The sequence below is a fragment of the Juglans regia genome, chromosome 1, assembly GCF_001411555.2.
Source record: "Juglans regia cultivar Chandler chromosome 1, Walnut 2.0, whole genome shotgun sequence".
Lineage (NCBI taxonomy): Eukaryota > Viridiplantae > Streptophyta > Magnoliopsida > Fagales > Juglandaceae > Juglans > Juglans regia.
The window spans coordinates 23,035,849-23,060,696 of NC_049901.1; the positions used below are offsets into that span (position 1 = coordinate 23,035,849).

The 24,848-nt window shown below is 38.0% G+C and overlaps 1 protein-coding gene and 1 pseudogene across 1 annotated transcript; one reads left to right on the forward strand and one right to left on the reverse strand.

Annotated features, from left to right (window-relative positions):
- The first annotated feature begins 2,434 nt into the window (after positions 1–2,434).
- On the forward strand, positions 2,435–24,662 carry LOC109001451 (nuclear cap-binding protein subunit 2-like). The gene is made up of 9 exons (XM_018978732.2): positions 2,435–2,580; positions 2,762–2,812; positions 3,664–3,887; positions 19,956–20,094; positions 20,176–20,209; positions 21,707–21,817; positions 23,674–23,721; positions 23,852–23,958; positions 24,361–24,662. Exons 2-9 carry the CDS (start codon positions 2,795–2,797, stop codon positions 24,433–24,435), a joined length of 756 nt encoding a protein of 251 aa, XP_018834277.1. The 5' UTR covers positions 2,435–2,580; positions 2,762–2,794; the 3' UTR covers positions 24,436–24,662.
- On the reverse strand, positions 21,827–23,092 carry LOC109001452 (annotated as a pseudogene).
- Positions 24,663–24,848: the final 186 nt, after the last annotated feature.

Here is a 24,848-nt window from a genome sequence, read left to right on the forward strand (position 1 = left end):
AGTCCAAGGAAATTAAAACAAAGGAACAACGGGCTAGCACAATGGGCCACTGTGTGGCCTAACCTGAGAATAACCAAAAAAGAGGAAGGAAAGGGTTGTAAAGTCGGGCTTGTACAATAAGCCTAACCCGCGTCTATCCATTACACTAAACCAGGTTGCAGTCTAGGTTCTCAGACCGGTTTCGTCCAGACCTAGACTGTTTAGATTATTATATTATTATTTATTAAAAAAATCTGAAAAATAATTCTTTCTTTCTCTTCTCTTTCAAAGCATGTACTTTATTATTTAATAAATGTATGAATTATTTAAAGTTGAATTATAGCTATTAGTTATAAAATTCTTAATTATTGTTTCTTATGAATTTTATTCTATGGTAGGCCATATAACTATATGAATTATTTGTACTTGAATTATGGCTATATGTTATAAAATTCTTAATTATTATTATCTTTGAATTTTATTGTATAGTTATCCATATAAATGTATGAATTATTTGGACTTAAATTATGGCTATTAGTTATAATTATTTATAAAATTCTCAATTATTGGTTTTATGATTTTTATTGTATGGTTGACCATACATATATAATTGTTTATCCCATATCGGGCAAATGGTTTGCACCAAAATTAAGGAAAATATTTGTTGCCCAAAAGTATAAGATTTTTTTTTATAATTTTTTTGAAAAAACCATTAAACTCCATAGTAAAGAAAAGTATGATGAAGTGAACAATTTGTGTGTCAAGATTTACTCCCAAATAAGGATTTTGATGACATTATTAGTTTATCCATTAAAGTAAAATTGGAGTGAACAATTTGTATGCTAGAGTTTACTCCCAAAGGAGAATTCTGGTGATATTGCTAGTTCATCCACATAACTTGAGGTTGGAGGGAACACTTTGTATATCAGAGTTTATTTCCAAAGAAAAATTCTAATGATACAACTAGTTCATCCATAGAACTTAAAATTGGAGAGAATATTTTGTGTTAAGGTTCACTCTCAAATGAGGGATCTCAATGACACTATTCGTTCATCTATAATGGTTTAAATTCTATTATTGTTTATGAGTGTTGAACTCAAAGTATTAATTTGATTAAAACGTTTTTCTTGCAATAAGTATACAAATATCTTTACAAGGTTTCCCGTACAGAATGAACTCTAATTTAGAGAAACATGAGCATGCCAAATTTGCACTAAGAGTTTTAAACCTTGGATTATCTATTCTAAATCTAACATAAATTATTATTGAGAATAATGATAAGGTTAAGAAAAGTACATATTTAAGAAGATTAAATTAATTACTACATATCAAACTATAGGAATTTTTTAATTTTGTACATAATATTTTACTTCAAAGGCATTATTATTTCATTAAAGTAATGAGATATGAACAAGTTGGTAACATGATTGTTAGCTAGATACAAATTTATTTTGCTAATTTGTATGAAAAATTATTTGTATCTTTTGAAAAATGAAGGAAATGATAGTGATGAAAATATAAGAATTGCGTCAAGTTTGAAAGAAATAAAGACACATAAAGATTTAAGTGCCCTAACATAAGATATAATTCGAAGGGAATGGTAAACCTTTTTTTGTATAAGTTTTGAATCAGATCTTATACATATTTTATACCTTCTTATTAGATTAAACTCGAGTGCAAATGTTTATATTTATATAAGTTTCAAATCAAGCTCTATAAATATTGATACTTATTTTAGTAGTTGAACTCGAGCACAAATGTTCAAATTTTTTAAATTGTTTCAACATGTTATTTATGTTTGTTCTATTTTTCCTTTTAATAAAATTTTTATTTGTCATGCATTTATAATAATGCTTTTGTTAAAAGTTTTTTCTTTTCACTCATGAGGCATATATTGGAATAAAATAAAAAATAATTTATGAAAATCTTTTTTGTGGTATAGAATTTTTTGTTTGTTTGAAATAAACTTAAAATTTTGCGTACCTATGTAATTGTTTTTCATAAATTTAAGATAATAATGTAATAATCATAGGCCAACTTTTCAAATTCTCTCATTAGTGACCAAATAAATTGTTCGACAATACATTTTGGCTTTTAGATTATAATCTCTTACTCCTTTAAATGAGAAAAACAATGCTAAATATATGTAAAAATAAAATAATATCTTAATTTTATCACCTCTAATTATATTGATTAATATATATACTTAAATGTCTATTAAGGTTTTGCTTACTGTCACAAAATTTTTATTTTATTTAATTTAATTATTATAATATTTTTAAATTTTTAAATAAAATAAAATAAATAATTTAATTTTTTTAACTATTAAAATAAAAATAATATTAAAAAAATATATTAATAATATTTTCTTCAACTTTTAATTTTTATTTCAATTCATCACATTTTATTTATGAAAATATAATATGAAAAAAAAAAAAAAAAAAACTTACAATCCTGGTATCAACACTTCAACAGAGAACGGGAATTTATGAGGGGGAGTCCCAAGCCCAGTCCGATGGAGCCTAAAATCATATTAGCGGAAAGCTCCGACTGACAGCAGCTCTTCGGCTACTCTCTATCTGAGCCTGCTCTTCTTTAAAGGTAGGGTTTTATTGAAGCTAGGGTTCCCATTTCGGCCTAGAACAATCTTCACGAAATTTTATATTGTCATGATTGCTTATAATTACTGCACGCACGCGCACACACATTTGGTCACACGGCTTGTGAAAATTGCTGTGGCTGTTTGATAATTTGTAAAGCTGTTGTTCTTTTGTAATTTTAGTTGGGGGCAATCTGCTGCAAGATTTGGAGGGGGATGGCTTCCCTTTTCAAGGTAAGTTGGTGCCCTGCTTTTGTTTTAGGCAACTTCGCCATCTTCATTTTTTTCCGAACTTATAATAATACCCATGAATGACTATACGTTTCGTATAATTATTTCGGATTATTTGGAAATTCCATAGTAAGTTGTTTGGGAGTGTGGAAGAAGTCCTGTCAATTGAAGTGGGACTAGTTGAGTTACAAAAATATGCTACCAAGGAACTCGGGTGCATTTCTGAAATACTGTCTCTACTTGTATTTTGAGAGGGGCTGTGTTGGCGTTCCGTAAAATCTTGACCTTGTCATGCTAGTTTCTTACAGACCTTGTAACCATCGTCTTGTATTATATTGTTCCGTAAATTCAAGGGTTGGAACTATTGTCATAAAAAGTTGAAACAATCATCTCATGGATTTTTATGGACTAATCTATGCGACCACATCGAAATAGGTCCAACTTTTTCCAATAACACTGTTCAAAATAATGAATTCCTGTATTATATGCGTGTAAAGTATGAATGAGCCTATTCAAATTCTAAGAGAACCAGAACTGGCCTTAAATGTTGTTAGTGCTTGTCTGCTAGGTTTCTTATTCAATATATTTTCACTTTTTTTATTTTGTGATATTTGTGTAAAATTGCGCATTACCACCCCTTCAAGCTCCCCTATCCCCCTCAACCCGTAGAAAAAAAGGAAAAATCAGTTCTTGTATTAAAAATGAAAGTATGTAAACTATTTATTACCAGACTATTATGCTAAAAAAAAAAACATTACATGAATACTCTTGTGCTATGTGCTCCATCTTATTAATCACTGTTCCTTTCACTGCTTATCAAACTTGCTGATTATCTTATTTTTCATAAATTGTAGGATCCATCAAAGCTTTCAGCATATAGGGATAGAAGATTCCTTGGATCGCAAGAGGACTTTGAACACGCACTTCAGACATCAATTACCGTCTATGTGGGTAATATGTCTTTTTATACAACTGAAGAACAAGTTTATGAGCTTTTCTCCCGAGCTGGAGAGATTAAGAAGATAATTATGGGCTTGGATAAGAACACGAAAACGCCTTGCGGCTTTTGTTTTGTTCTGTAAGGCCCCGCTCTTCTTCATAATTGTTGACATTTTTGGATAATTTTTTTATAAGATTTTATTAATAAGCGCAATGGTGCAACCCAAGTATATAGGTAGTATGCATGAGAGATACCCAGCTAGTAGAAGAAAAAGATTCTACAGTCATGTAGACTAAGACCATTAAAGTTTATAGATAAAGTCCATGAGAGAAGAGTGTGAATAAAGAAACTTTTGAGCTCCTCCGTCGTCCGTTCGCAATCCTCAAAGGTTATCTCCTTTCTTTCAGTCCATATGCTCCAAATGAGGAATTATATAGGGACCATCTTCCACTTTGTTGCGATATGTATTTTGTGGGCTGCCACGCCTTCTCCAAGCATAGAAAAGCTCCACTACTCTTCTAGGCATTACCTATGCCATTCCAACCCAATTGAAGAAATCACACCACAATGCACTTGCGATCTCACAGTGAAGTAAAAGATGATCAACTGACTCCCTATTCCTCTTACACATGCAACACCAGTCTACCAAAACTATATTTCTCTTTCTCAAATTATCCATTGTAAGGATCTTCCAAATCATGGCTGTCCAAGCAAAGAATGAAACTCTCATGGGTGCTTTTGTCCACCATATACTTTTCCATCGAAAATAATTAATATAATGAGCGCATAGAATATTATGAAAAGAGCATACTTTATAACCTCTTCTTTGATGGAATCTAATGAACCTTGTACTCATTTCCCCTTCTTATTCTAGTGGAATTTAACATGTTAAAAAACTCAATAAAATCATCCATCTCCCAATCTTGTACCTCTCTATTGAAGCTAACATTCCATTGACTAGTATTACTTGAAATCACCAAATTATCCACTATAGAAGCCTCCTTAGTATGTGCCACATCATACACCTCAGGAAACACTTCCATAAGGGCCCTATTCCGACACCACACATTTTGCCAAAATCTAATATTTGATCCATCTCCTATTATTTTTTGCCTAAAAAGTGGTCCCCAGTAGAAGCCCACCACCTTACATATCATGATACCTGCCAAATTTTACACATTAGCCACCTGACCCACTAGGACCAATTATGAGTTACCTAAGTTTATCTTTAACCCGCATACCGCTTCAAAACATAGGAATAGATGTGTCATCTGCTAACCAAAAAAAAAAAAAACATAGGAAGAGAGCTCACAAACAAGGTAGTTGATTTGGATCATCTATGTCATTTGCTAACAAAAGATGAGATAAATTTATTTCTGGAGTGTTTTATGCCCCCACAGAGAAGCCAATGATGAAACTCCCAACAATCAATGCAATAATATTTTACTAAGAGCTTCCATGACAATAACAAAGAGCAAAGGTGACAAGGGGTGCCCCTATCGCAAGCCTTTTAACTGCCAAAGAAACCGGAAAGAGTGCTGTAAAGACCTGGCCCAATAATTCTAAAGTCGGAATATTGATAATTTTTATTGGGTCTAAATTATATTTAATGGGCCATATTGGATAAGCTCACGAGTAATAAATTATTGAGATTGATTAGGAGTTTTAATTAGGCTCAATAACTAGGTTAAATCCCATTTATTATTTATTGAACGAGTTAGACTCATTTTAGAATTTAAAGATTGGCCATTAGAAATTTATTTCAATTTAAAATATCACTGATTGAAGTTCCTTACGCAGTCTCAGTCACTGTCAATCCTACATCGAATGAACTACAGGATCATGTTTTTAAATTCAAACTTTTTTCTTGAATGATTGCGACCGAGTCTAACTTGAAATCAAACTTATTGGCATCCTCTCCCAAATCTCTCTATAAATATCTCCATTTCATGTGTTATTTGGAAAAAAACCTTAAATCTCCATTAGTGCAGTGGCTGAACCCAAGATACCCAGTTAAGCACTGTGTGTGTCCCACGTTCACTATTTAGTAGACTGCCTCATTCCTCTCACAACATCCTTCACGTTTTCTCTCCTTCTAGTTCACGTGATTGATCTCATGCCAAAAATATTGGATTAACGTTGAGAGGTAAGTAGCTTGATCATAAACTAGGTTTAGTACACGTTAGCTAGTTATATATATTATTATTAAAACCAATTATTTGGAAGCCAATGTTTATGTACTACGCATGTCATGATATTTGCAAGCATGTCATTCATCATGTTTCATTCCGCATATTATAGTTGTGTATGTATTATGTATCTCATGCAACTTATCAAAAAAAATATGTATCTCATGCATCTCATGTTGCATAAGACACGTAAACTTTCATAAAATCAAGTGTAAGATATAAATCAGCTTAATCATATGGCCATTCAGATGCATGGTACCAATGCAGTCAGAGTGGATGTGCAAGCCACGGACTCAAGCGTGGTCCATCATAGTATTTTATCAGATCAAATCAGCGATTCTAGAAAAGTCTGTTAATTCAGATAAGTCGTGCATGTCATCAACATATTTATGAACAATTATGATTTTAATTCTCAGCATGAAATATTTTATGAAAACCTTATGTTAAGTATGTTTATGTTATAATGAGTTTCTTATTGAGTTATCGACTCATTTTAGTTCGTTTTTATGTTTTTAAACCACCCTAGGTCAGAATATTTATGAAGGTAGAGCTGCAGGATGAGAATTAGTCTAGGGATGCGTGACAGTGGCCTAGATCATGTACAAAGATTTTAAGTTATGATTTTTATTGCACGGACTTTGAGAAATTTTAATAAATGCTTCAGTGCACTCTCATTAATGATTTCAGTATTTTAATACAAAATGATTTTATTTATTATAAGGAATCTTTGTATCTGGCGCAATTATAAGAAAATATTTTAAAGTCAAGTTCAATAGTAGGACTCTGGCTTCCGTGATTTTCTAAAAAAAATGACGTATTTCTTAACCGTGGGGAGTAGCTTGTTACAAGTGGTGTTTATTAAAATTGAGAAATGCAGAGTAGATATGCAATTTTGCATCTAGAGTCGCCATTTTTTCCCAAAACCTTATCTCTCCAACAAATATAAAAGGAATTTCCAATTGACATGATCATATACCTTCTCGATATCCACTTTGTATAACACTCTAGGAATTCCAGCTTTAAGTCTATTATTCAAGCATTCATTAACTATACAAATGGAATCTAAAATTTGTCTACTTCGATAGAAGCATTTTGTGGTTTTGAAATAATCTTCTCAACCATTGAACTCAAACCTATTAGCAAGTACTTTTGAGATGATCTTGTACATTCCTCCCACCAAGCTTATAGGCCAGAAGCCTTTTATCTCCACCGCCCCAATTTTCTTTGGTACAAGAGTAATGAAAGTAGCATTTAAGCTGTTCTCATCTTCTCAAGTTTTCAACTTTCATGAAACTCATGGAAAGCACGCATGATATCCTCATCCCAAAACTCTTGAAAGAAAGCAGAAGTAAAACAATTTGGGCCCAGAGCCTTTTCACCATTCAGAGCTTACATAACTTTGAGCACCTTCATCTCTTTTAATCGCCTCTCAAGTCGCTCAGCCTCCTACTATCCAATGGAATCAAAAGAAATCCCATATAATCGGGGTCTCCAAGAAAATTGCTCAGTAAGTAATCTCTCAAAAAACTGCATAATTTGATTACAAATCACATCTTGATTTGTAGGTATGGAGCTATCAACTAGGACATCTCAATTGAGTTTTTTCTATGATTTGAGTTAGCCATTCTGTGAAAAAACTTTGGGCACCCACTGGTCCTTGACTTTTACCTCCAACACACCTCCTATAATAATGTAATCCTCTCCAGCTCAAGCTTGACTTAGTTCCTCCTCCCTCGTTCCTCTTCAATTAAAGCTCTTGTTTCTTTTGTACTATCCAAATCTCATAATTCTTCTATATGTGCCTGTACCTATTGTTCAACATTGCCAAAAGTCTCTTCATTCTGCTATTTTAGATCCCTTTTTAATGCCTTCAGTTTTCGGGCCAAAATTTTATTAATATCCCAAAATGTAACTTTGTGATGGGATATGTAGTCAATATGAAATTTCTTAATGAGTTGGCATTGAAAATATCCCATCCCATAATGGGACTTCATGTGGTCAACAAGTAATTTTCAAGTAATATCCCATCCCATAAATAATATATCCCATTCTGTTGAAGATTTCAACTTATATTAGTTATACTTTCAAGTAATTTCTTAATGAGACTTTTTATTGTGTCTATTATGATGATTTCCTGGGCTAGGTTTGGTAGTGGAGAATACTCCACTATTCATTATTTTATTATTACTTTTCACCTATTTTTCACAACTATTCACTACTATTCAATATTCTATCATTACTTTTTCACTACTATTCACAGAATATCTGAGATCACCCCACTACTCAAACATAACCTAAGATTGAAACTTTTCTAGCATGTTTCTCCAAAATTTCCACGTTCATACTTCACATCGTATTTCCATTATCATATGTTTTGGAGTTTTTCCAAGTAAATGTTTTTTTTATGACGAGGGTCCGCAACGTGTCTTTTGCCGGGTTAACCCCGGACCTGTGTAACATGTCCCTATCACACAGATAAGATAAATCATTGACTTTCCACCAATGGGACGTGGCCCCTAGAAATTGTTTACAGCCAAGGCTTTGAACCTTAGACTTGGAGGGGGCATAGGCATACTACCAAGACCAAGACCCTTACCACTTGAGGCAACTCCTAGGGGTTAAGAGTAAACTTTTTGTTTTCACTGCATGTCAACTCGTGCCAGGGTTTTTAAGAATTGATGGTAATCTGAATGGAGTGTTTACAAAGCAAATTTAACTTGATTTGTTCAACTTGAAATGTACTGGAAATTGGCACATCCTTTTCCTGAATCTTTTCTATTCTGATTATAATATACCTCTCCTTCTTCTAGTAGTTCAGGGCTGGTTTATCAAGTTACCAGTAAGCTACTTTTTGTGTATCCTTGTTGTATCATACAAAATCTAGTTTGTTGGTGAGCATATGAATTTCCTTTAGATCTTAGTCTCTTATTGTGCATCTCTTTTAGTTTTACATCTCCCGTGCTTCTCTTTTATACCTCCTGAGTACTAAGGCTACTCCCTTTTTGTTTTCTTTTATTGAAAAATGCAAAAGGTGTAGCCCAAGTACACATGATGTATAGAAGCACCTAACTTGAAAAATGAAAACTCAGTCCATTAAATATAGAAGCTGCTGAAAAGGAACAAAAGTAAAGGAAAACAAAGTCTTAAGCTCCTCCATCATCTGCCTGTGATTCTCAAAATTTCTATCTTTCTTTTCTCTCCAAATACACCACATTAGATAGATAGGACCATCTTCAACACTGCTGTAATTTGTGGGTTGCCATATAACTCTCTCTCTCTCTCTCTATATATATATATATATATTTATGAGCATATAATGCTCTAATTAGCAAAGAGGTCTAATATTCTTTTGGGTATAATTCAAACTAACCCAAATTGACCCAAAAAGTCACTCCACAAGGCATTGATGATCTTATAGTGGAGTAAAAGGCTGTCTACAAATTCACCACTCTTTCTGCACATACAACACCAATCTGTCATAATAATATGATGTTTCCTTAGGTTACCCTTGGTAAGGATCTCCTCTAGGGATGCTGTCCACACATAAAAGCAAATCTCTTGGGCATCGTTGTCTACCAAATACTCCTTATAGGAAGAAGTTACCATCCAAAGGTATAAGGACTTTATAGAAAGAAAATCACCCGAACCTCCAAGACATAATCTAATAGAGTACAATAGATTGAAGAATTTTGTGAAGACATCAACCTATCAATTATGACCCGGCTTGAAAAAACTAACTTTTCACTGATTGGAGTAATTGGAGATCACCAATAGATCATCCATTGAAGCTCCTTACACATGCGACCACTAAAGCCTGTTACACATGCAATACTATAAACCTCTAGGAAAGCTTGCTTGAGGGCCCTATAATGACATCATAAGTCATGCTAGAATCTATTCCTAGAGTATAACCCACCTCAAGTTTAGCTTGACTAAATAAGCTTTCTTCATCTTTTGACGTTATTTTGTATCCCTACCCTATGCAGCCTATATACCTCATTAGAATGGTACCCACCCCATCCACAACCAGATTTTGAATCCACCAAGGCTTTTTAAAAGGCCTCCCTCTCATGCTAGTCATGCAAAAGTCACTTCCCTAGAAGGGCGCAATTGAACAAAAGCAAATTAGAAACCTTGGCCCATTTTACCAGGTGATTTTGAACTTTTCACCTTGTAATTATTGGCAACGCTAGTGGGAAGGGGAAACAACGACAATAAATATTTAGGAAATTAAAGGTACTTTTGATCAAGGTGATCCTACCATCTTAGATAAATACGTCATTTTGCTACTAGTCAATTGGCTCTCAATATTGATCATATGAAGCATTTCAGATGTTTGATCCCCTCTTAACCATCTAATTTTGAGGTGAAGCTCAACAAGATATGGGTTTGTTGTTAGAAAGTACCGACGATACTCTATTAAGGACTTGTTTGTGTAGAGGAAATAACAATGGAAGTTGAGGAAGCTGATGTCGACCCTTCTTTGTGGATCATGCAGTAGGAAGACCCCGCAAGAATTTTTTTTTTTGCTAAGTAATAATTTTTATTGATGTGAATGAAATTAGGCGATGCCCAAGTACACAGGAAGTATACAAAATGAGACACCTAACTAAATTCTAGTAGGCTAGAAAGAAGATAAAAACTCATGAACATTCCCTTCCTTCAATACAATAACAGAAAACTACTGGAAAAGAGAGAATACAAAAAAGTTCCAGATTTTCCCCGCTATACGCTCCTTGTTATTAAAGCACCTGTCATTCCTTTCCGACCATAAACACCACATTAAGCACAAAGGAATCATCCGCCACATGGCTGCTAGTTGGACACTACTATGAGATCTATTCCAGCATGCTAATAGATCCACCACACTCTTGGGCATAGCCCGACTCAGCCCAGCTACTAAGAATACCAGCCCATAGCTCCCCAACCACCTCACAATGTAAGAGCAAGTGATCTACCGATTTCCCATTCTTTTTACACATGTAGCACCACTCCGTGATCATCATACCTCGCTTTCTTAAATTATCAACCGTCAAAATCTTCCTATGAGCAGCTGTCCAAGTAAAAAAAGCAACTTTAGATGGAACTAATACCTTCCATGTACTCTTCCATGGAAAGAAAGTGGGCTGTAGGATTGTGAAGATCTTGTAGAAGGATTTAACAGTAAACTTTTCTTTCCTCGTGTGAGTCCACAACATACGGTCACCCCCATTGACCCCTAGCTTTGCTGAATACAAGCAACTGTAAAAATCTGCCAGCTCTTCTAGTTCCCAGTCTTGAGCATTTCTTGTAAAAGTGACATTCCAAGTGATCATCCCATTGGCACGACATAGAACTTCTGAAACTGGAATTTGCTGATTTCCAGCCAAGTTAAAAACAACTGGGAAAGCCATGCAAAGAGGACTATTCCCACTCCATACATCGAACCAAAAGCGGGTACGTGTTCCATCGCCCACCTCAAACTTGAGATGTTTTTCAAAGGTGTTCCACCCTTCCTTATGAATTTCCACAGGCTCACTCCATAAGACCCTCTACCCTCCTTAGAGCACCATCCCCCCCACACAAAACCATACTTATGATCAATAACCTCTCTCCACAGCGAGTTCCCTTCCATATGGTACCTCCACAACCACTTTCCTAATATTGCCTTGTTAAATACACAGATTTCGCACCCCTAACCCCCCATTCGCAAATGGACAGCTCACCCTTTGCCAACTTACAAGGTGAAGTTTGGGTTCCTCCCCTATGCCACTTCACAAGAAAGCTCTAAACAACTTTTCTATCCGGTTTGCCACACCCACCGATAATGGAAATAGAGAGAGATAGTAAGTGGGAAGGTTGGAAAGAATGCTTTTGATAAGGGTTAATCTCCCCCCTTTCGTTAAATATATCCGCTTCTAACCCGATAGTCGTTGCTCAACCTTCTCTACCATTCCATCCCAAATACTCTTTGCTTTGAAGGACGCCCCCAAGGAGAGTCCAAGATATTTCATAGGGAGAGAGGCAATTTTACAACCTAGTAACTCCGCTAAAGAGGCTATATTATTCACCTCCCCCACCAGAATCAACTCCGACTTCCCCAAGTTCACCTTGAGTCCCGAAACAGCTTCAAAACACAACAAAACTGCCCTTAAAGCTTGAATCTGGCCATTGACAGCATCACAAAAAATGAGTCATCTGCAAATAGTAAGTGAGAAATGGAGCTGGTATTACTGTTGCTGCCCACTGAAAAACTAGCAAGAAATCCCCTCCTTACGGCGGCCTCCACCATACGACTTAATGCCTCCATTACAATAACAAAAAGGAAAGGAGATAGCGGGTCCCCTTGTCTCAAACCCTTTGAAGATTGAAAAAAACCACATGATCTTTCATTTACTAGGACCAAGAACCGAGCGGTCGAGACGCAATGTTTAATTCATTCACACCACCTATCCCCGAAACCACATCTTCTAAGCATATAGAGTAGAAAATCCCAACACACATAGTCATAGGCTTTTTCCATGTCGAGCTTGCAAAGAATCCCTGGGGTGCCTTCTCTCAACCGATTATCCAAACACTCATTTGCTATCAAAACTGAATCCAGGATTTGCCGACTCCTTACAAATGGATTTTGAGGAAATGAGTTTGTCCATCACCAAACTCATACGATTAGCTAACACTTTTGATATGATTTTATATATCCCACCTACCAAACTAATAGGTCGGAAGTCTTTCAATTCATATGCACCAACTATTTTCGGAATGAGAGCAATGAAGGTGGCGTTTAGTTACTTCTCAAACTTTTGACTAGAATGAAAAGCATGAAAAATCTGCATCACTTTCTCCTTCACTATGTCCCAACTCTCTTGAAAGAAAGCCATACAAAAGCCATCCGGACCCGGGGCTTTGTCTCTGCACATACTTCTCACCACGAGATGCACCTCCTCTTCATCAAACGACCTCTCCAACCAACCTGCTACATCCGAATCCAGTTGAGTAAAGAGTAAACCATCTAGTTTGGGACGTCATTCTTCTTTTTCAGCAAGGAGATCCTCATAATACTGCACTATGTGGTCTTGGATTTCTTCGGAAGAATGTAACACATTTGAACCGGAATGGATGATTTCAATAGCATTGTTGCGCCTATGTGAATTAACCACCTTGTTAAAGAACTTAGTACATTTATCCCCCTCCTTCAACCAAAGTGCCATTGATTTTTGCCTCCAAGATATTTCTTCCAACAACAAAACTTTCTTAATTTCGGTCACCACCACTTTCTTCCTTAATAAAGAATCCACATTAACTACCCCTTCCTCCAAAGCCTGCAACTCATCCCAAAGGATATTTTTCTGCACTTCCGTATGTCTAAATTCTTCTTCATTCCACTTCTTTAAATCATACTTAATGGCTTTAAGTTTACCCGCCACTATGAAACTAGGGGTACCATCAAAAGAATAATTGTCCCACCAAGCCCCTACCTTCTCCGCAAATCCTTCAACTTCCAACCACATATTCTCAAATTTGAATGAACGTCTACCCCCACGAATACCATCACAATCAAGCAACATTGGAAAATGATCGGAGCAAACACGTGGCAGTCTTTTCTGACATAGGTCCGGACATTGATTCTCCCAAGAAGAGGAGACTAGAAATCTGTCCAGCCAGGATCCCCCTAGGCTATTGGACCAAGTGTAGGCCCCCCCAACTAGCGGAAGATCCACAAGATTCAGATCAAAGATCAACTTTGAAAAGGTTTCCATTGCACTTGACAACGTCGAAGCCCCTGCCCTCTCACTAGGGAACTGAACAATATTAAAATCTCCGCAAAAAACCCAGGGTAACCCATAAGGAATGAAGACCCGCCAATTCCTCCCACAAGAAGCTTCTATCTCTATCTACATTGGGCCCATACACACCCGCTAATGCCCACATCCACCCATCCTCAATGTTCTTAAAAGATACAGCCATTGAGAACACCCCCATGCAATCCTCGACCATCTCCACCACTCTCTTATCCTACATCACCAACACACCTCCCGAAGCTCCCGAAGCTCCCGATGAAGCTAAATAACACCACCCCACAAAAAAACAACCCCACAAGCTATGAATTATGTATCTATCAACACCACACAACTTAGTCTCTTGAAGGCAGACAGTGTCAACCTTCCAACTACGGAGGAGGGATCTAATGCAGGGACGTTTATTCACGTCATTGATCCCCCTTACATTCCAAGAAAGGATTTTAGGCTTCATTAAATGACGAAGTCCGCTATCCCTTCAACCTCTCCCTCCCCACACTTCCCTCCTTGTTATCGTAATTAATAGAGCTTTTGAGACGTTTCAACTCCCGGTTCCGTTTCACTGCTGATTTCAGAACTGTAGGTGTCCTTGCCTCCATCGCAATCAAAAGGGCCTTAAACTGTTTTGCATACCCAGCAAACGATATTCCCACACACTCTTGAACTTCCTCTACTTTTTTTAACAGCCAGTCGGCTGTTAAATTGTAAACTGGCTTTGGAGTGATAGTGCGTAACGAGGTAGGGCTTTCCAACTCATCCTTATCACCCTCAATGCTACTGACCATAAGCTGATCCACTGATTGAACCATAGAGTCAGCCTCCTTCGACACCACTGATGATGATCCAAGACCCCATCAAACCCCCCTTCCATATCCACCACCCACAACTCCCGAGTGATACACCCCTCATCCAACTCCCCATCCTCCAAAATTTTCCCAAAGAATCCATCTTTTTCGACCTCCATCGCCTCCAAAACCCCCTCTGCCACTTCCAATGCCAGGGGCATTGCTTGAGCTACGCCTGGAGATTCGACTGTGATCGGCGGCATGGTCTGTGCGCACCCCAACTTCCCCGATGAGGGAATGTTCTGCGATATTGGATCCGCAACCATCTCCCCTGAAACTTCAGTCCCCAGTGGACAGAGCCGCTGCAATGACGTCGAAGGGATGTCGGCGTCCTACGTCGCACCTTTCCGTGCAGGTCTCGATGATTGGATAGCAGGTACACAGATGTTCCCATCACGTCGCTTGCTCTCCTATGTTTCTCGGGACTCTGCCGATGTATATTCCGGCACCCCATAAGTCGACCTATGACGGCGACCCCTAACCCATCGTTGACGGTGGGGGTTGAGACCCACCCGACGATGATGGAGTTTCGGCTCTCGATGGCCGACGTCTCCAAACTTTCCCCTCGACCTGCTGCTTGATAGGCTGGGCCTGTTGAGTCACGTAGAAGGCCTGTTGGGCCTGCAGTTTAGGTTGCTGGGCATTCACGAGCCCATCAACAGAGGGCCCTATCCCTTTAGAACTAAGCCCTTCAACCTGAACCAAGCCCAACTCCCTCCACCCCCCCTCCTCAACGCTGCGTTTCACTGTCTCCATATTACTCTGCAGAGTACAGATTTGAGCCTGCATTTCTGACAAGAGACGAACGATGCTTTCCTTGTTGAGGCCAGCACGTCCCCTGCCATCCTCCCAACTCCTCTGCACCCCAACCAAACCACCATCCCTTCTACGCATGTTAGAGCTAGAGCCCAGTCTAACTGTACCTCAAGCAATGTTCAGAAAGCTCGGTTTCTGTAAAGCTACCAGGCTGCCGTCGACGCTGGCAATGCCGACCCAACATCACGCCCTACTTTACCAGCCTCCCTCAAAACCTCCGCCAACCTCCTCCATCCCGCTCTCTCTCGATCCTCAGGAATAAAAATAAAGTTCCGATGACCCCCCTGTTTATATTCCACCAAGGCCATTAATGCTCCTTGAGGATTGGAACATCTTTGAGCTATGAAGCCCCTATCTCCTTCCCGATGAGCTGTGTAGAACTCTCTTTTCCCCAACTTCAAGCAGTTATCTAGTGCCTTGATGAACCAGTTTGTTGCAGTTGATCCCAAGTGTAGTTTTTTTACAAACTTCCAGCCACGTTCAGTGATAAGCACCCTAGAACCATCTCTCACCACCATAAAGGACTTAAATTCAATGTTAACAACATTCGGAGCTACCATTTTCCTATCCATACACTCACAGATCATTTAGTCAATCTCCCACAGACATCAACACAGTTCAAACTAACGAACAGAGGAAAAGTGTACGGAGAGAAAAAAAGAAAATGGTGGACTCGAAGAAATTTATTCTAATAATTTTTTCCAAGAGTAAGATTTTGTTAATGGTAATGCAGACGGTAATCGTGTATCTGGCATGGTTCTTTTTTTTTTTTTTTTTTCTGTTTTATTAGTCTGTGGCATATTTCAAGAACTAGAAATATTTGGGGATCCCACAAGAAAATTAAATAGGGTACTTGCATCTTTCTCTCTCTCTCTCTCTCTAACTTATCAAAATAAAGAGTGTGGGCAACAAATGCAAGTGAGGCGTGCATAACCTAAAAGCATGAGAGTTGCTGATAAGAATGGAGTAGGTAGTGAGAGTGGAGCAAAAATTTCTAAACAAGCATTTTGGGGATAACTTAGAGGTGCTGGTTTTCCAAGGTTTAATGAATGGGAATGCTGATTTGACGGGCATTGTAATGGAGTTGTAGAAGGTAACCAAAGGGGAAATGAGGACTAGGGAAGGCAGAAGTGGGAGGGGGGTGATTTCGGGAACTTTCGAAGAGCTTGCTGTATTAGAAGACCCCATAAAACAAACATCTTTCTGTTTTGATTTAATTCTCATTGACGAGAATGAGCTGAACTACTAGATCCACTGCACAGTAGGCCCCCTGAGCCCCTGAGTCCAGGTACCTCGAATTGGGTGTTGTAAAAGGTAAGAACTTTTCATAAGCTTGTGGGATTATCTTGTGATGGGTTTGAAGGATAGCTGTCAGCCTTATTTACAACAATTGATGCAAACATAGTCTTCTAGATGTCTATCAGAAGAGGCTTCCCAGATTGCTATTGGATAATTTCCCATTGGTGTTTGATTGCAAAGGGTATTGCTTTGTATTGGCAAGCAAGTTGAAAGCCTTGAAAGAAGATCTTAAAAAATGGAATGGGGATAAATTTGGTCATATAGAGAGTTGGAAATCGATGTTATTGAATGAGTTTTGTGGTCTTGATTGGATTGTGGAAAAGAAAGCTCTATCCAAGGAGAAGTCTTGCACAAGGAAGATGCTATTATGGAATCTTATGGAAGAAGTGAATTGGAGAAAAATCAAGGACCCAATGGTTCAGGGAAGGCGATGGAAACACCAAGTTCTTCCATTGAGTGGCTAACTCGAATAGGAGGAATAATTGCACTAGATCCCTAGTGATGATTAATGGTTGTCTCATTAGACCATACAATTGTAACTTGGCATATTGTATAATTCTACCATTGCCTATACTTCGAATAGTTTTGTTGGCGCCCTAAAATGGACGGCATAAGTTTTGAGGTTGTTGGCAGGGATGATGCCATTTGGATGGAAAGAAAGTTTGAGGAAAGTTATGTCCTTGAACCATTGCAAGCCTTTAATGGCGTTTAGACTTGCTCTTCTAACGTGATCAAATGAGAATGGGTAAAAGGCTCGCAGGGAATGACGCGACAGGATATGGATGGCTAATATCTTGGGCCGAAAATGCATTAATAAAAGAAAGACATATACTAGAACCAATCCTCATTACCAATGAATCTAGACAGCAGAATCTGGTCAAGGGCACTAGGGGACCTATGGAAGGCTTATGATCACACAAATTGGGATTTCTTGCTATACTTGTCAAGAAGATGTGGCTTTGGGGCAAAGTGCATGAGTGGATAGCTCAGTGTTCACCCTTCGGATTTATCAAAAGGTTCTGTGGTTTGCATCAAGTGGACCCATAATCTCCCTTTCTCTTTGTAGTTGTCATAGAAAGCTTTGAGTAGAATGTTAGGTGTAGTGGTGGATAGGGGACTGCTATTAGGCTTTTCAGTGGGACAAAGAAACATGAATGAGCTGCTGGTCTCTCATATCCTTTTTGCCGAAATTGTTATTCTATGAGGATGATCCAAAATATTTTTGACATTTACTTTTTGTTTCTATGCTACGAGGTTGTTTTAGGCTTGAAAGTCAATTTGGGCAGAATCAAAGTTGGTTTCTACTGGGAATACATTTAGGCACTGTCCGGTATCCTTGGATGTAGGGTGACGCCTTTGCCTATATCTTCCACTAGGGGCTTCATATGAGGAAAAGTATATATGGGACAGTATCATTGAGAAGATGGAAAAGAGATTGGCAGAATGGAAGCAACTTTATTTGTCTAAAGGCTGATGGATCACATAGATAGGGGTGGCAATTCGTGTTCGCGGGTTGTGTTTGTGTTCATGTCACGTCAAGTCATGAGTATTAGACTATATGGGTCCACTCTAACGATCCGTTTAATTGAATGGGCCAGATCCTAAAACCCTAACATGACTGGTTATTTCATGTCGGGTTCACGAGTCGTGTCATATATTGCGACCCCTACACAAATAAAGAGCTCCATCACTATTTTTTTACATATTCTGTCCTTTTCCCTTCCCATTCGGTGTGGGCAAACGGATTGAGAAAATTCAAAGGGATTTCTTGTGGGATGATGTAGATGGTGAATCCAATCCAAATACCATCTATTTAATTGGTCTATGGTACGTGCTCATGTTTGGGGGTTGAAAACTTGATTGTGTTTAAATCGAGCATTGCTAGGGAAATGGCTGTGGTTAGGGGTGGGCACCAGGTGCCCGGCACCTGGCCTTCCCTTTCGTCTCGCCCGACTTGTAGGGTACCGGGCATGTGGGATGGATTGTTCAATTATTGTTTTTAAACGGGGTGGGTAGGATATCTACCTGCTCGCCCACCCTACCTATACAAAAAAAGCCCCTACATTTCTACACAGTTTTCTTCTCTTCCTCTTCTCCCTACTGCACTTCCGTCTCGTCCCTCTTCTTCTTCTTCATCTTCTTGTTCCTCTTCTGGGCGAGACCCATGCCATGATCAGGAGGATCTCAAGTAGAGGCGGGTTATTGGTGTTGGAAATTAAGTTTGGGATATGTGGGGCAGATGGTGCTCAATGCAATTAATGGACCATTTGGGTTAGGTGTATGGAAAAAATTCATGAAGAATTCTCTAGGTCCGCTAGATATGAGTTGGAGTGATGGGTCTAGAATTTGTTTTTGGCATGACTTATGGTGCAGAGATCAAACCTTAAAGGAAATCTACCCATTAATATTGATAATATTATTTTGTAAGGTAGGCTTCAAGACTGATGGATTCTTCCAGAGTGAAGAAAAACTGCAAGGATCAATTGGGGTGGATTCATTCAAACAGAAAAAATTGAGTTTAGATCTTTCCATCAAATATTGCATTTTATGGCTGAACACTCTTTTCCTACGGTGGCTTTTTTTTTTATTTTTTTTTTATTGTATGGACAGCAGCCCATTGTAAGATCCTGACTAAGGAAAACTTAAGGAAGAAGCATCTTATGGCCATATACCATGTGCAATAAGAGTACAGAAACTGGACCATCTGTTGCTCCACTGACGTTGCTAGAGGGTTTTGTGGGTGTCGATTTTTCAGCTCCTAGAGATTTGAGTGGCTGATGCCCCAAAGGGTGGTGTATCTATTGGGGGGTTTAGGTAGGTAGACCAGGAGACAATTATATATGGAAGATGGCTCCGATGTGCATAATGAGTGGGTATTTGGAACAAAAGCGCTCAGATTTTTTAGGACTGTGAGAGAACACTACCAGAGCTAAAACTCTTTATGCTTGTATGATTTTACCAATAGTCAACCACCCACAACACTACTAGATTTTCTTCTTTGTAACTTTTTTGGACTCTTGTTCTCTTTCCCATTCTTAGATAGGCGTCTTTTGTATACTTCTAGTGTACTTGGATAGTATCCTTTAGTGCTTTTTAATGAAATTCAGTATGGTTACTTGTCAAACAAAAAAAAAGTTTCTTGATCGCGGTGCCATTTTTCATGAATTATATGGCTTCTTTTGACTGGTTATGACTTGTGGAGATGGATGGATGGTGCGCGCAATAACTTATTGTTTATAATCACATCTATTGTTGATTGTTATGTTTGTTTTTTATCAGTTACTACTCTCGAGACGATGCCGAGGATGCTGTCAAATATATAAGTGGAACGATTCTTGATGATCGTCCTATCCGTGTGGATTTTGATTGGGGATTCCAGGAAGGTAGGCAATGGGGCCGTGGTCGAAGTGGTGGACAGGTGAGCTGTTTTGCTTGCCATATATTGCCTGATATCTACGTCTTTACTTGCTTTAATTGAGTCTTATCTTTTTCCATGCAGGTGCGAGATGAATATCGTACTGATTATGATCCTGATATCCTTCTGTTTTTTATTTTTTTTTTATTTTTATTTAATGTAATTTCAATGTCATAATATGTCTTTTTTCATGGTAGTGCTGATATTTTCAGAGGTTAGTAGGGGTCAGGAAAGTTGTTTGATATTTGTATTGTTGAACAGGTTATGGTTATTAAAAATGTTTGTTTGCTTATTTTTATATTCAGTTAATATATTGAGCTTTTGCCATGGGTTTTTATTTAGATTGTAATGCGTCAAGGAAAGCCCAAAGCACATTTGGGTTTATAATCCAATAGGACTAGTCAATGTTACAATTGGAATCCCTTGGAATCATTATAAAGTGCAAGAACTACTCAATCCGGGCTAACACAAATAGCAAAAATGTGTAGAGGACGATTCGCTGGAATTTTAGCTAACATTCACTATGAAATATCTATGTTGATGGATAAAAGTTTTATGTGGATGCTAATCGGTTGAGGGAATCGACCTTCTTTTCTTTCTTCCAAAACCTTTCTTTTTTAGGTATGCCACTCCGCAAGCTGGGAACTTGTTATCCCCCATCTTATTGACCTAAAGTCAATTGAAGAAGAGGTTGAATATTTTGCAGTTGCACTAATAATGATCCTTCCACTCCTCCCTTTCAGCCTCCCTTCTGCCAAGTGTGCACTACCATGAAATGATCCTATATCCTGTTTCAACTAGATGCTGTTGTTGGCTTTGTTTAAACCAGCATTAGCTCAAGCTATTTGTTATTTTTTCCCTAATTCACTTGGTGGAGCCACTTTTTTGAAATGGGCATAAATTATTTACTCTGAATTCTTTTCTAGGTTAATCTTAGGAACTATAATTCCATGAGGTCAAGGGTGTTGGAGTTGAGCATATCAATATGGTTTCGTGGCAATGCTAGGAACTTACCCTTCTCCTCTCATTCTCTCTAAATCTTGTTATACTTTTCTACATATTACCTTTTTCCCATCACATTGAGCCATTTCATTTTGCCCTTAATGGAAACTATGTGACAGTTGAGTTTTGATCTTACGTTTAGCCTGATGATAACTGATAAAAGATAATTGCTTCACTTTTATTTCCATTCAATGAGCATGCTTGACTTTATAGATAAGTTTAACTAGTGGAAATTAATTTCATTTTCGATTGGCATTCTTTGGTGTTGGGATGTATGTGATAAATATTAGCTCTGCCAACCAAAACATAAATGACTTATTCTTCTGTACTTTCTTTGCATTCTTCAAATATATATATCCATGTCTTGTAAATTAATCTCATTTGACTTGTGCTTGAAGAAAGATTGTTCTGCAATGTTCTTGTATACTACCTGTGTACTTAGGCTTTGCCTATTCGTATTAATATAATATAATCTTTACCTATCAAAAAAAAAAAAAAAAAGATTGTTCCACAATGTTGACCATTTGATGCCCTTGTACTTTTGTTATTCTTAATCATGAGCTGGAAATAACCTTATACTTAGTTCATGTGGTTTCCTTAATAAATGTTTTACCTAGAGGAGGTTATGGAAAGTTAGTTCAGAGGGAGCTGGAAGCGCAAAGGCAGCTTGTAGATTATGGTGGCGGTTCATTGGGCTCTTTCCCGCCAGTTATGCCACCTCAGTGTAAGTTATTCAAAGCTAATCCATGTACAGGTCTCTAGCTTATAAACTATGACTATAGTTCATAGCTTGGCCTTTTTTTGGCTTGACATTCCAGTCTGGCTTGTTTGCTTATCTTTTTTTTTGTTTTTTTTTATCGAAAAAAAAAGTTTGTAGCAAAAAAGAAAAAAGATAAGTAAAGAAGCACCAGGAAACAACAAAAAAAGCAATGGAAACTTGATCTATAGCCATGATATACAAGCACCACTAAGCCCTGACCATCTTAAAACACCAAAGTATACAATCTAACCGCCAAACCAATAGAGGGCCCATCCCTGTCTCTTTGAGGTGTAAACCACATCCATAGCTGTCACGGTCTTCCTCCTAGAATCGCAGATGAATTCTCCAAGAAAATCTTGAGAAATGCTCTCCTCATAGATCAGGCCCCTGACATGCTTTACACCAACCCTGTGAGCCAAACAGCGAATTGTGGGCTTGGTGATGCCCTAGATGTTATCGTGGAGGACCTTACGGCGCCGCTTCGCTCCTCCCTTGCCCAAACCTTACCTCCTTTTCCATGACCTGGCATTTTCCCAGAAAGATGTTGAGAAAGAAAAAGTCAGAACTGAGCTTGCTGGTAGTCAATTAGATCCTATCTTGTTTACATATCTTAGGCGTATTTTGAACATTGTGGCCACAAGTGTATTCTGAGTTGGTCAAGTTAGGAATTTCATATCTGATACATTGGACTGAGCCTAGTTAGGTCAGCCACAGCCAATCATACAGTACCCCAAGGCTGCCTCTGACCATGGGCCGAGTAGATAGGTCTGGGTGCAGCTGGCCTGTTGTTTAAAATGCAATTGCAAACACAGTCAAAATTTGCTTATATAATACACTTGTCGGCCATAAATTGTTTGGTTGATATGTCGATAAATTGTTTTACCAAAACATACATGGATACATGCACCTGCAATTGTTATTAAAGAGAAGTACGGAATAGAAAATGGACAAAGGCGTGCAGGAAGGTTCAAGCATTATGGAAAAAAGGTTAACCGGCCGTCGTAAAAGCATGGCCTTTGGGGAAGGTTCTTGTTCTAAATACTTTTGGATGATGAGGAATCTCTAAGACCATGCAAACCCAACATATCTTTAACCTGGTTAAACCCCGGACCCTTGTAATGCGTCCTCATCACATGGATCAGGTAAATCATTGGCTTTTCACTAATGGGATGTGGCCCTAGAATTGTTTGTGTCCAAAGGTTCAAACCTTAGACCTTGTTCTAAATATTTTCAGTTGATAAATGATTTAGGCCTTGTTTGTTTTCCAAAAACATCTCATCTCATCTCACCTCATTATTACAACTTTCTCAAATCCCCACACAAAATAAAATAAACAATTCAACTTTTTCAAATCCCAAAATAACAATAATATTAAAAAATATACTCTAACAATATTTTATTCAACTTTTTAACTTTAATATCAACTCATCTTATCTTATCTCTGAAAACAAACGAGCCCTTACCTTGAGTGCACCGTTTTTGCAGTGTGCTGAGAGATGATGGTTCCATTGCAACTACTCTCCAGCATACAAACTGTATTTGTTTTTCATCAAGAAAATATAGATTTTTAGATATTTTGCTGGTCCTAAAGTGACCCATTTGCATGACACAGAGAAGCGTAAACCGCCCATCTTATTACAAGGTCACTTCTGGAGCTCTTGGAAACCATTAGAATAACAGACTGTTCTGGTCTTCTGTCATGCACAATATATGGTGTTGCATATTGGGACCTTTGAAAAGCTTTATTGTAGTCTTAAATTCCTATCTGTTATCCTTAATAATATCTGCTTCTGCAAACTCTGACTGTTTTAGTCCTGCAGATGGTCGACATGGTAGAAGCCATGGTCATGGGGGCTCTTATCGTAGAGGTAGCTCCTTTCTAAAAACAGTTCTGCTATTGATGTACCTGCGGTTTATACAAGAGTTTTGGCAATTTTTGAACTGCATGAGACTGTCATAGGGCCAGAGATTCTGTTTAATTGGTTTCTTCTATTGTAGATTACCAACGGAAGCGACACCGAGATGATGATGGCCATGGGCATGAGACCTCAAAGAGAACCTCAGATCATGAATCCAGGAGAATCTCTGATCACGACTCCAGACCGGTAATTCCCACAAGATGATTTTGGCTAATTCCTCTGCATTCTCTTGTAGAATGGCTCCAACTGCCAATCCACTAAGAACTTGCTGCACTGCTTATGCAAAGAGTATTATTTTTTTTTTTATAGTAGGGTTTTACCCTGAAGGGAACCCTTTCTGAAATGCTCGATGGCCTGAGCTTGAACCCTGGCCAAAGAGGGGTTTGGAAATAGTTTTGAACCAGCAATAGAATGCCACTCGGTTAGAACCTCACTAGCTATGTTGCAAATCTGCTTCCATTTCATTGGATTTGCAACAAGTTGGTAACTGCCACAGTTGTTAGACATTGGAAGAGGCATGTTGTGTGCTTTTGTTGTAATATTTTGGTTATTGTTCTCCCTCAATTTGACATCATTTTGATGTGACAGGAGAAGAATCCGCGATTTCGGGAGAGTGGCGATTCTGATGATGATGAGGAAGATGACAGGAAGCAACGATCTTAGCCAGATTAATGTTACTCTATCTAGTAGAGAATTTTTACTTGGCAGTTGTGTTTTGATAAGCAGACGTTTCCAGATTTGAGATAGGACTCTTTTATGTAATGTACACTCTGTTTGAACAATTTTCTGCATTTCACGCGGGAATCCTTTCTCAAGATTTAAGTACTGTAAAGTTCATTTAGTGTCTCTGGATTATGGTCAATTTATCCCACGTGCTAAATTATGGTTAATGAGTCGGACTCACTTAATGGATGGTTGTAATATGGTATTCCCAGGGTTTAAGACGATGAATCTATTCATGAGTAAATATGAGATCGAAGGCCACTTGGCATTACATTTCCATGTCTGACCCACGTCATGGATGAGGCAATTGCCCCTCATAGGCGCTGGTAAATAGAATCTGAGCTAAGTAGGAA